General features: G+C 39.2%; 1 protein-coding gene across 1 annotated transcript in view; it reads right to left on the bottom strand.

Annotated features, from left to right (window-relative positions):
- Positions 1–13893, bottom strand: part of LOC124249075 (LIM zinc-binding domain-containing Nebulette-like) — a 210469-nt gene that overhangs the window by 26772 nt on the left and 169804 nt on the right. The window contains exons 4-7 of the mRNA XM_046679848.1: positions 6949–7056; positions 5093–5167; positions 3372–3559; positions 3210–3291 (exon numbers count right to left, since the gene is read on the bottom strand). Of these exons, the coding sequence (XP_046535804.1) occupies positions 3455–3559; positions 5093–5167; positions 6949–7056 (288 nt within the window). The 3' untranslated portion in view covers positions 3210–3291; positions 3372–3454. The remainder of the gene's footprint in view (positions 1–3209; positions 3292–3371; positions 3560–5092; positions 5168–6948; positions 7057–13893) is intronic.

Genomic DNA, 13893 nt, shown 5'->3' with positions numbered 1-13893 from the left:
AGGAAGCAAGGAAGAGGGTACAAAAGGCCTTCCAGGCAGAAGTCTGAAGTGGGTAGGGCTCAGGTCCAAGGCGGACACCCAGGCTGGAGACCTCAGCTGGCACTAAACTAGGGACAGCCTCACATTCCATGCTAAAGGTTTTGCATTTTATCCCGAAGGCAATGGAAGTCACTGACAGATTTTAAGGGAGAGAGTGACATGATCACATGTGCACTTTAGGGACTTTGCAAGAAACCATAAGAAGAGCTTAGGAGGGAGAAGAGGCAGTGCTGTGGCAGGCGAGAAGAGTCAAAACCCAAGCAACAGAAGGAGGGCCGAAATTAAGGATGTGACGAAAGGCAAAGTGCAAAGCGCCATGATATGCATTCTTGGAGATACAAAACATACACTGAAAAAGACATGGATGATCTTCATCTTCATGACAGTAGTTGGAAAGGTTAAAACACATACCACGTTAAATGTTAATTAAAACAAAAATGTGGACTGTGATGTGTGAAACAAGTGGTACAGATAACAGTACTATGATACAAAGCACCATCATGATTCAGAGACAAGAAAGACCACTGTGGCCAGGGTCTGACTGTGTGTCTAAGATCAGGGGGTGGGGATGTCATCTACAGACAGTGTGAATTGTTCCAAACGAGAGGAACGACTTATGCAAAAGCCCAGAACAGAGTACGTAGCCAGGCCTAAAAGAAATGGAACAATAGCATTGAAGGGCAGTGAAATATAAGATGAAAAATAATTTAGGAGTAGATTGTGGTGGCTCCTTAGGGTCGGAATTAAGGAGCTTAGATTAGACTTTATCTGACTCAAAGTGGAGGTCCAAGGAAAGTTTTTAGTGGGTCATAATTAGAGTCTTGACAAAAGACATATTTTAGAAAGACTCATCTGATGACAGTGTTTAAGATACAATGGAAGAAGCAGAAAGAACTGGAAGGAGATAAGGCCAATTAGGAAGTTCCTGCAATAATCCAGGTGGGATAAAGGTCTGAACACAGTGGGATTGCAAAGAAAGGAATGGGAAAAAGAGATTTCACAAAAGAAGGATCTTCAGAAATTATTTGCTGGATTCTTCATCTCTGTTTCCAACAAGAAGTCGTACGTGTTCATTCTTTCATTGGAGGTCCCTTCCCAAACCTCCCCTTTAGACAATACCATGGTACAACCACAACTCTTATACCTGCCATGCACAAGTAATTACTGGTCTGGGATGTATTTGTTTCTTTAAGTGACTGTGGCTAAAAAAATGAGGATAAAAAGAAGAGATCAACCTTTGAAGTTCTTCTCTTAGGTGGAAAAATAAAGCAAAACCAGCTGGAAGACAAACCACACATTTGGAGATGAGGAAGGACCAAGAGGTAATTTTCCATACATTTTTCTCATGAAAGTATAATTCCTTATAGAAAAACTTTCCCTGAAGAGAGGCTGTTCAGAGGATCTAATTAGACTGGGTATGTCAAAGTGTTCCAAAACGAATAAAGCACTCACAAATGTGTTAGGTATTAGAAGGAAAATAGGTGTTATTGCTCTATCACTTCCTCTGACATATTTGATCTTTGCTGTAAAGATAATGCTACTGACCCACGATTACTCGGGAATGCATCGGAGTTACTGGTTGAGAAAAGTTGGCGATAAGGTACAGTCCATTAAAGTAACATAAATTCACTCTAGGAAAATACTAGCTTTCAAGGGCTTAAAATCTAAACCATTGACCTCATAACTAATCATCTATGTTAACTGACCCAGTTATGAGTTATAAGAAAAATACCATCCTGGGGCCAGCCCCATGGCTGAGTAGTTAAATTCGTATACTCTGCTTCAGCAGCCCAGGGTTTGCCAGTTCAGATCTTGGGCACAGACTTACACACTGCTCATCAAGCCATGCACTGGCGGCACCCCACATAGAACTAGGAGGGACTTACAACTATATACTGGGGCTTTGGCGGGGGAGGGAAATAAAGGAAGATTGGCAACAGAAGTTAGCTCAGGCCTAATCTTCCTCACCAAAAAAGAAAAGAGTGACTAAAAATTCACATAGTAAATGTGGATGCTGGCACTAAAATTGTGTTAGAAAAGGAAAAATAATATCCCATTCTCCTTTCAAACTACTTAGTGTACTAAACTTTACAACTCAAAATCAGAAGCTTTCGTATAAATTTTTCATTAGTTATCAGTTACGCTTCTTGTATAAAGAATAAAATTAACAATCTACTTCAACATTGAATAACTTTCTAACTTCTAGTTTTCTCGCCTTTAAAAAGAAACAAAACCTTTTTTTATGTTTGCTGAATATAAAAAGAAAGAAAAATCCTATGTCAGTTGTTTGGGTTCATACGAGACCTAATTGCCTCAAACCCTATAATTTTGCCACCAGTTTACAATTAGCATGCATTCTCATGCATGAGTTGACCCAATTACATAACAAATTTTGCCTTTGGGGATTCCTCTTGACTGCTTGTCTCCTGTCCACCATACAACTCAATTTCACACCGTCAGCAGCCTGAACATGGCCACAGTCAGTCTCTGTCAAAATGATTTATTTAAATGGCAAACAGAGACCAGATCCCTACATGATCATCCTTACCCTCGACCTAACTTTGAATCCAACCTTTTAATAGTCCACAGACACTGCTATTCAATTATTAGCCCATGTTTACCTCCAATAATCTAATATTTTTGAAGCTAACACACAAAGTCTCAGGGAACGAAATCAGCCGTCTCCACGTGAGCCTATTAATGGGCATGTGATTTATTTTGCATTCTGAGAAGTCAATGAAAAATTATGTAGCTGTTTCAAAAAAACTAAAAATAATTACATTTCATTATCAAATTACCAACAGACTCTTTTTTCTGTAATGTTGAAAAAAGACTTCAATCTTAGCTTTTCTTGTAAAGCAAGTAAGTGTCTCTTATGAATGAGTATGCTAAATTGAAAATGGTAGTAAAAAAGGGCATTTGAGAAACAGGATGGAAAACCAAAATTATAGACACTGAACAGGGTAAGGGAAAGAATATAGAGCAGGTGAAAATACTATTGTCTGTAATGTTGGTGGGACCAGTGATCTAGGAAAAGGGGATTCTAAAGATTCCTACTGAAGCCAACACACACAGGCATACATGCATGCATGTACACACACACACGCAACAATCATTTCCTCTGTGAGTCAAGAACAGGCACAAATCTTGACAAATCTTGGTACACTTACCATTTCAGTCTATAAAATACAAGACTCTGTCATCTGAGGGGTTTTTTTCCCCCTTCTCCTTCATATAACATTTCTCCACCACCTGAAATAAATTAGAAAATAAACATCTAGATTTTATCTACACCACAAAGATAGTAAACGTCTCTTGGGGTTGGACTTTACCATTTTATTTCACAATTCATCCACAGACTGTCTCAGCTAATTGAAAGTGCAGCTTAGGGTGTAAACGGGCAGAATGAAACACGTCAATAATCTTCATAGGCTGGACTGAGTCCCTTAGATGTCTGATGTTGGTGTTGCTCTTGCCTTGCTATCCTGCTGCAGGTACCCTGAACGGACCACTTACAAACCTGAAGATGGCAACCACCTGAATTAGAAACAGCCTTTACAATTACCCACTATAAGCTATAGGGACAACAGAAAGAAGGTTGTTAAAATGACCAAAGACAGTCTTCTTTAATTCACGTTTGTACACTGCCCTTTAAGAACAGATTTCCTAAAAGAACAGTAAGTAAAGAAAATGTGGAGAGGTACTAGGACATTTCTGCCATTTCTGAATCTATGCCCTAGAATTTGACTGGGGGACGCAATGAGACATCTTCTTGAATTTCATGGAAAAACATTTTCTCTATTTTAGAAAGTGGTTCTGTTTCTTTCCAACCATTCAGGAAATTCTGAAATGCTGCCTCTTTTCTTATTCTTTCTGCAGCTATATCAAGTGAGTAATATAGCAGAAGAATTTTAAATTGCACCATTTAATAAATCTCCCAAGTTCATTCAGTATGTTGTCATTAAAGACCCCACAAGAAAGAAGTCAAGACTAGACCCACTCCCACCCCTTTCATTACACACAGTTTCAAATTTACAGTGTGGTCTATCCCCCATCTCAATAACATGTACAGACTGAGTGGGTATTTCCAAATGATTTCAAATCTTGGACAAATGAATATGAGAGTAGCTGAAAAAATTTCATAACACTGACACAGACACAAAGAATCAAAAATGCCCATTCATCCGTATTACCCCAAACACCTAGGAGTTGTCATTAAATCCACTATTTTATGTCTTTATACTTTCTTTAGTCCAAAAGGCATTACAGGCAGCTTAGAAAGGTCCAAACAATATTCAAAGACAAAAGAAAGTGAAAACAAATAAGAAAATGAAGCAAATGGGAAAACAGAGATTGCAAAAACCCTGACTTAGTTAAGCTACCCACATCAACCTGCATTAAACTTGGAGCTCAAATCTCATATCCCTTATAATTTTCAGAATGACTCGACTCCATTTCAGGATCTCCAGCAGGAAGATTCTCTGTCTCTCCAGTCTGGACACTTTCTTACCTTCTTCCTCTCAAAACAGACACAATCCAGCTCACCATCAAAAATATCCGTGGGGATTTGGCCAATATATTGCAGTGGGTTTATCTGAAAGTAATGTGGAAAACTGGACCGGCCAAAGTACCACCTATCAGATGAACCCAAGTTTCTTATAGAAAAAATATCCTTGAGTAATATGGAAAACTCTGTGAGGCCCCGGAAAAAGTTCATGATGTTGCAGCCTTATTAGTGAAGAAAAGCTTCACTAGACCCCAGAATATTTAACAGCTTCCGTTCTTCAAGAGTAAATCCCTAACAGTAATATTATGAAATCTATATATTTTTTACTGCTATCTAAACATTAACATGCCTCATCATGGCCAAAAGAATTACTTGTAAGACTTCTATGGTTGCTAACGTCAAGAAAATCGCAAAAAACAAAAAATTCTTAAGACGTTATCTAAGTTATATGCTTTCAAAAATCAGCAGTGTCTAAATTATAGGCTTAAGCTAAATGGTATCTTGTATATAGTGCTATGTATATGATAAATATAGATTGATACGTACCTGTGTTATAAACGTTTTTGCATAATTAAGGATGGATCGGCAAACAGCCTCTGGTATTGAATAAAATGTATTTTCCTGCTAATGATAAAGGTTGGTGAAACGATCAGTTCTTTTCTTATTAAATACGAATACTGATTTAATTTGAATATAAATTAAAAGACTTACCTTTGAATAAACGGCAATCCTTACGTTAGCTGTCACGTGGATGTCTTAAGTAGAAACGTTTAGTTCTTTTTGAAATAAATTTCCGAGATAGTTGAAGATTTATGATATAATTTTGTTTTGTGAAGTATTATTTTTATTTTAAAAAAAAATTCCCCAAAAATAATCCAAAGAAAGAAACACTACTAAATGTAACTGCAGGTGGAATATATCTTTAAATTGCATTTTTAAAAGCAAAAATAGGTTTTTGACCGAAGGAAAGAATGAAGAGAAAGAAAGATGAGGGGTGTAATCTTTAGCATCATGATTGGTGGGTTCTTGAAACGGGGTAGAAAAACTAAGGGACAAAAGCCATGAACCTTTAAAATTCAACCCTTTCTCTTCAAAGAAAAAAAGTCCTTACTAACATAAAATGTCCATTTAAAAAGCAAAGAGTGGATAAACCTTAGGGAATGTGGCAAAACAAGTGTTTACTCGGCTTCCTCTCCCTCTCTAAAGAATTTTTTAAACATCAAATCAATTCTAGTTTTGAACTTCTGGCAAAATTTTTTCTCAAATTATATACTATAATTTTATCTGCAAATTTTCATGATACATATATGCATAATGATGATGGCCAAATATCAGTGAGTTTAAAACCATCTGCTAATTCAACATTTTCTGGAAATTAAGGCTAACCACTTAGAACATCTAGAAATACAAATTTTAGTGACTGTACGAAGGGCACACAAAATACACTTCTCAAGGAAAACTGATATGAATTGTGACATATTTGCTTATACTTTTACATCATGTATACAGTTGTTGATTTTCATTCACATCTCCTCTTGGATACCTAACATGGAAATAATTTTTTTCTCAAAAAAACACCTTTTGACACTTCATATAATACTTTGGAAGAAATACAATTACAGGACATGAACTACAAAACTTAAGAAGATCTGTTTATCTACCTTTAGTAAGTACTGTATGAACACTTTTTCATCCCTAATGTTTTGAACCTTTTGCTCCCTAATATGTTGTGAACTTCAGCTAGTCTCAACCTTCTTTTTCAAGAAAATTATATTACTTTATAAGACACAGCTTTCAAATCCAAACCAACTTCCTATGTCAATGTTTATTTCAGAAATTAGATGTAATACATCATTTTAACAAATATCTAAAGTATGAAATCTTATATATACATAATTAGCAAATATATGAGATTTCTCAAGATACTTAACCTTATATGTATATTTTGCATGCTTACCCACAGCAAAAAGTCCACTGTTCAGGTTTTAAAATTTAACTATAAAAGTCCTATTTTGGAAAAATTCAAAAGCTGAGAACCATTTAAAGTGGAATAAGATCCTAAATTATCTAATAACTCCTTTTAATAGCAACGGCTATTTTCCGACTACATATTTAATTAATTTAATTTAATTGATTTATTTAGTAAATGTAGTTAGGAAATCAATTTAATTAAACAAACGTATTCAGAAATATAGTCATTGCAGTGTGAGCGTTAGGCTCTAGATAACTGTGATGAAATCAAAGGGGAAGAACTGAACAGATGAACTTGGCATATTTTGCGAGCACACTGAGGACTGCTTGCACACCACAGCAACAAGAGCACTTCCAAGCCATCCAGTCTCACTCTCTCATCCAGAAACACAAGTGAGAGCTACCACATCACTGGACGAAAGGTCACCTACATTACTGATTTGTTCCTGAGTCCTCTTCAGCCTCTGTAGCTCAGGAGTGTCCGTAACGAAACTGAACCCTCTCCCCTTGCTTTCTTCAAAATCTCTTTTGTACTTGACCTAACAGAAGCGGGGAAATGAAAGAAAGAAAGAAAAAGAAAAGTAAACAGAGGAATCACAAATCCCATTCAGGAGAGGCCGGAGCCAAAGAAGCTGCTGAAATGGAAAGCAATGCCTCCAGACACAGCTCTATCAGCAGGCGACACAGTGAGAGGCTGCGGGGCACAGCCAGACATCTGCACAGTATCCCAGCAACTCCACTGACTGTGCGACCTTCGGCAACTCACCAACCACTCTGTGCCTGGTGGTCTCAACTGTAAAATAGTGATAACAACAATAATATTTAAATAATGTTATTTAATAGGTTATAAGAATAGGATCAAATGTCTTAATACACGTTTCTGGCGAATAACAAGCAAGCGCTCCATAATAGTTATTATCATCATTAATAGTTGTACAGCTACTAAAGAAAAAAAGAAAGCTAAGTCTTCCGCTCCCATGCCCATCTTGTCAGTGACAGGGCACCATTCTGAGCCTGGACCGCACGATGGAGGAGGGAGAGACACAAAATCACCACCAGCATGCCCTTTCCTTATGAACTTTTCATCTTATTTCATAAGGCAAAGCATACAGATACGATTACACAACGCTGTATCGCCAAATGTCAAGTCTGTAGATGCTTATAGACATAGTTACAAGATGGGCCACACCTAGAGATTAAAAGGTTTCCAGCACACACCCTTGGCATACTGTGTGCTGAGGTACCTATGATTTTGGCGGTATTTAAATAAACTTCTTTAATTGCAACCCAATGAGCTGACTTTTACAGTTTCCTCAGGGGACTGGAGTAGCTAAGGCATAATCTGACTAGAGCCCCATCTCCTGTCATTAGCATAATGACGATAACTGTCAGGCCAGTGGAATATTCTGCTTGCTAATGACTGAGATGGTTACATCACTTTGACTGTTCTTATTTCTTGAAAAGCCCAAATATCAAGAAATACAAAAACATATTTTTGATAGCCCATATAATCCCCATTTTACATTCATAATTACCAGGTTCTAATTAACACAAATTAATAATTAACACATGGGTAGCTAATAAAATATGATTCTAGAAGTATAAGTTTCTGTATAAATTTCCAAAGTTCACTTAGTTGATCACGGAATGACTGTTTTTGTTGAGGCGTGTCTGTATTTAAATACTCAGTTTTCTCAGGCATTATTATCCTCGAGGCAACCAGAAGACTTCCTTTTACCAGAAGAGCTTGAAAGAAAAAAAAAATCCCAGACGACAACAAACAGAAAGATCTAGATACTCTCATCACTTTTAGCTTAAGAATATCTCATTTTCTCTCCATATTTTCATTTAAATTTATAAAAAGTACTAAAACCCTTACTTTAACCATTTCCATAAATAAAAGGTCAAATAAACTGTATTATTTTTCCTCCACAGAAAATGCTGAATGAGATTAGCCTTCCAACCTTCAATCTCCCAGCATGCGTGAAGATACACACACCAGAACATTCTCAGTGTTTTATGCCTAACTAAGCAGGGAAGCCATTTAGCCTGGCTTGAAGTAAGCACTAGGTGCAGAGGAATAAAAGAACAGACATAGGAAAAACGACAAGGTGTAACAGCAACAGGTATGAAGAAATAAGAAGAAAAATGGATCAGCCAAGTTCTGACATCACTAACACCAGTTTCAGACAAGGCACAATCACAGACTCCTTCTGTGACTAGTCTGGGTTTTTTAAAATGGCAATTTCCAAAGAAAGAAGTAGAAAGAAAAACCATTAAATTCCAGAATCACAGATTTTGAGCTGATTGCCCTTCAATGGTCCTTTCCACATTCACAAGGTGCCTAAGAATCATGGGATTTGGACTTGTCCAGGTAAGCGATTAGTTTCCAAGAGTATAAAATCATCTCCTTAAATGGTTTGCAGAGTTTTAGAAGATGCTTAATCCTCTTTAATGGTGTGATCCACGACCAAGTTTCATACACTCTCAGCACCAATTCAAGGACCACCCCATGCAGTATATCTTGATTGCATTTGGGGAGCCATTGAGCCATTAGTCCCTCTCTTTTCTAAACTCCTACTCACTTACATCCTATCTCTCTACTTAGGTTTAATTTTAAATGTTATATGTCATGACTTGCCACTCATGCATAGTCTGATTCTGAGAGGCAAGTGGACACAAAAAGAGATCCGAGGACAGAGGGAAGTAAGAGGATTCCTCTCTCCAATCTCATGTGTCCCCCTTGCCCTCACAACATGACTCCATCCAGTCAATGAGAACACTGCACCATTGGCCTCAGGAATTGATCTAGAAAGGGACACATATCTAGAATGTGTCCACGAGCCCAAATCTGGGACTTCAACAAGAACTCTTAGGCAAGAGGTACTCGTTCTCCACGGTCTGGTTAGTTTAGTAGGCTATAAAACTGAAGCTGCTGACCATCATCAGGCTACCACTCAATAATGATGAAGCCAACACAGAGGTAAGCACAGCGAGAGATCAGGAGAGAGTCCTGACAGCATCATTTGAGAACCTGCATCTGACTTTTCCTAAGGCCAGAACCACGAGGCTTGTCAGTTAAGTGAGCTAACAAATCTCTCCCTTTTATAACCAGAAGAATTCTGGTTAACACAAGCCACCCCCATCACGCCTAAAATGTATACACACGCACGACAAGGTTCCCAGTAAATAGCAGCATGTGGATTTCTCCTCTTTTACTTCTTTTCTCTGGTTCTTCCTATTTGTGACACAAGGTTTAATAGTTTACAAAAACAGCAGATTGTATCACGGAAAAAGCATTGCTTTAGCGGACAAGAGGCTAGAATTCTCAACCCATCCCTGTCATGTGCCGGCCAACTCACAGGTCTCATAACTTCTCTGAGCCAAAGTTTCCTCATCTCTAATTAGAAATTCTGGTAACTGCTTAACAAACAAGGCTAGAGACTGAATGAGATCAGACACAAGAAAGAACTTTAGAAAGTAGATAAACTGTTGCGTAAATGCCCAGCTTTATGATCATCACACTGACTTCACCTAACTTGAAAGGATTATCTAACGTTTGTCACGAGACATCAAAAAGAATAGTTCTATAACACAAACACAAAGGCCATGGTTAACAAAGCAAAATATGTCATATTAAGAATCAGCTATCAGTTTACATCAACAAAATTTTATTAAAGTTATTCTAGAATAGAAACTAATTTTTCATTGGATTTGTGCCAAGGATCAGACCCCCTACAGAGCACCTTGGATGTGTCATCTGGTGAGCACACAGGTGGAGATGAATCCTGCACCCCAGCTGTGCACGTGCTGGGTGGCAATCTGTCTTTGCCAAGAGTCACACGGCAGGCTGTGCAAATCTGTAAGAACTGTGTGAGGAGTACTCTTGTAAGACTACTCGGGGCTCCCCGTCACTGACAGAATGTTCCCTCTCGCTCCCCACCCTCAGCCCGTGAGAAGCATAATCTAGTTTTACGCATCAAAGCTCAGCACCAGTGGTGCTGCTCTCTGAGCTGAGCTGGCCTCCTCCCAGTCCCAGAGCCCCACAGCTTTCCAGGTCCACGTCAGAGCAGTTGTCACCGCAAAGTGACAATTACGATGGGGTGACAGTCCCCCACTTGAGAACACATAGAGCTAAGGGACAAGGGCAAATTCATATTCATCTTTGTAATCCCAGAACCCAGCATAGCAACTGGCCCATGGGAGTTAATTAATAAACGATTAAGAAATGGAAGAAGGGAGAGAGAAGGAAAGAGAAAAAAGAGGGGTGGAAACAGAGAGGGAGGGAGTGCAGCCCCATTCCAGGTGCAAGAGAGGAAACTCATAGTAAGGAACTGGAAAATAGATCCATTTGGCTGGAGCATGTGGTGGAGGGCAGGGGGTGTGAGGAAGGGGGAAGAGCCAGGAGATTACTCTGAAAAACACAGATCTGGATCAGATTTAGAAAGAAATTGCTGGCCATAGTGCCTGTCTTAGTCTGTTTGGACTGCCATAACAAAAATGCCATAGACTGGATAGCATATAAACACAGACATTTATTTCTCCTAGTTCTGGAGGCTGGCAAGTCCAAGATCAAGGCATGGGCAGATTCAGTGCTGGTGACAGGCCACCCCCTGGTTCACAGATGGCCACCTGCTCACTGCAACCTCACATGGTGGAAGAAGGCAGAGTTCTCATTGGGGTCTCTTTTATAAGGAACCTCAAGTGGGGTCTCTTTTACTAATGCCATTCATGAGGGTGGAGCCTAGTCACCTATCACCTAATGACCTAATCACCTCCCAACGGCCCCACCTAGAAACACCATCACACTGGAGATTAGGTTTCAACACACAAATTTTGGGAGGACATAAATATTCAGTGCATCGCAGTGCTTTTATATATAAACTTAACAAATATTCATTGCGCCTCACATAAGCTGCTCTTTCCCCAGCAAAAATGCCTTTTCTTCCCTTATGCTTCAGCACTGAATATAAAATTATCATCATCTCTGGTCTCTAGTCTACTCTCCTGTTAAAAAGTATTTCACGATGATTCCATGAATAACAATGGCAGCGTTGTAGGAAGGTCCTTCTCTGGAATCTCCTCCTCAAAGGTTCACCTATTCAATCCTTTGTTCACTCAGCAAAGATTTATTGAGCACAAACTAAGAGGCAAGGGTGGGAACAATGCAGCAAAGAGAGCAGTCAATGACCCCTGCCCTCATGGAGCTTGCATTACAGTGAGAGAGACAGAAAAGACACAAGATCTACGCAAATGGAATAAATAATATGTTGGAGGTAAGTGATAAGAGAAAAAGAAAGCAAGATAAGAAGGGTCGAGAACGCTGCCCTTTTAGACAGGACGGTCAGCAAAGGCCCCAATGAGAAGGTGACATTCCAGTAAGATCCGAAGGAAGTGAGGGCAGCGACATGCCAGACTTCCGGTTTAACAGGTTCTTTCTGGCCCCTTACATCTCAGAATAAGCAAATAATTCAATTTGCAGCTCTGCTCACCACTTTGCTTTTTAAAAGTCTTCCTTTTCAGTCTCAGTGAGCCTTTTTCTTAAGCTGGGCCAGAACCACTCTGGTTTCCAGGCTCTTCCTCCATCTGAACTTGTGAGTGCTACTTGCTGATCACGCCAAACACAAAATGTCACTGAGTGTGCACTGTACTAACCCAGTGGAGGTGAGAAAGACAGAAGCAGGAAGCCCATTAGAGAGGAGGCAATTCTGGTCCTCCTCCCCCAGTCGTTCGCTATTAGAGAACCATCCCAGGACCACAGAAGACACAGAGAGTTCTTGGGCCCAGCCTCAGACCCCGGCCTCTCCAGGAGGCCCAGCAGGGTGAGCTGTGTACTCTTGTCAGAATAGGTCAGCAAGACAAAGGAGGAGAACAGAGTTAAGACCCCAACATGAGTTCAGAAAGAGAATGTGCTACACCTGGAAAGGAACAGTCTTCATTTCCTATAGGCCATCCATTCGAGACGGAATAAAGGCACTTTGAAAATGCATTTCTAAACTCAAATGTAACAAATACACACAAAAGGCAATTTCACTTGCCATATTTTTCTTCAGAAGTAACTTTGAAAACGTATTTCAAATACTGAATGCTACAGAGTAATGACATGCTACGTATGTACGCATATGCCTGTGAACGCACACACACATTTATCTTCCTGTACCATATATTAGAACCCTAAATCAAGAATCAAAAGACATAAATGTAAACCCTAATTCTGGTCTGTGATCTTAATTTGTTCAATTTCTCTTAAACTTCTGATCCTCAGATATAAAACGGAAAAAGGAAAGAAAAAAGAAAAGGATTATGCTACACAATATTTAGAGGGTTAACATAAATAACATGTGGAAACATCAAGCAAAGACATGCCCTTAGTAGGTCATTAGCAATATTAGTTTCCTCCTCCTCATTAAATTTCAAAAATGACCTTTGTTGCTTGCATATCATCATTTCTGCCAAAGCATGCACGCTCAGTGACATTTTTTGTTTGGCGTCATCAGCAAGTAGCACTCACAAGTTTAGATGGAGTTATGCTCACAGAAGAGGATCTGCTCACAGAAAGTGATCTATTCACGGAAGGAGATCTGCTCATGGAAGAGGATCTGTTCATGGAAGGAGTTATGCTCACAGAAGGGGATCTGCTCACAGAAAGAGATCTATTCACGGAAGGAGACCTGCTCATGGAAGCGGATCTGCTCATGAAATGGGATCTGTTCATGGAAGGAGATCTGCTCATGGAAGGGAATCTGCTCATGGAAGGGGAGCTTCATTGTTTCTGGTGATGTTCAAGTTCTTAAGTTGAAAGGTAGATTCACATGCAATCCTTTTATTATCAGGCTTTAAAACTTATGTGTACACTACATATATTCTTATGTATTAATCAACCATTTTATAATAAAACATTTTCAAAGAAAGCAAGGACAGAGTTTTAAACCCCAGATGGAGAAGCCAAAGTACTCAGGGGTTAAATCAAAATCATGAGTAGGAGAATAGAACAAGAATATGATAACCAGGAATTTGGTTGATATTTTCAGCCAGCTAAAGCCAAGACTTGGGTGTTCCACAAATGCCAAAGTGAGCAAGCCAGAGGACACCCATACGCAGACAGCTAAATCAGTCACTCTAAGTTTCTTCACTTTAATGAACTGTTTAAATATAGTGGTGAACACTGAATTGAAGCAAAAAGGCAGGAAAAATAGAAATCAAGAGGGTGAAAGGGTATTGCAAAAGGGATTCCAGACAGATTAATGAGGAAGAGCAGCAATACAAGGGATCCTCGGCCGATCACAATAGACCTGCTGGCTAAGAAGAATGCAAGGGCAGACGGTGAGCAAAGGAGAAGATTATGTACCTTAAAGCAGCGTACCTTGTCAGAATAC

The sequence above is a fragment of the Equus quagga genome, chromosome 12 (assembly GCF_021613505.1).
Source record: "Equus quagga isolate Etosha38 chromosome 12, UCLA_HA_Equagga_1.0, whole genome shotgun sequence".
Taxonomy (NCBI): Eukaryota; Metazoa; Chordata; class Mammalia; order Perissodactyla; family Equidae; genus Equus; species Equus quagga.
This window is presented reverse-complemented; position numbering and strand designations above follow the sequence as displayed.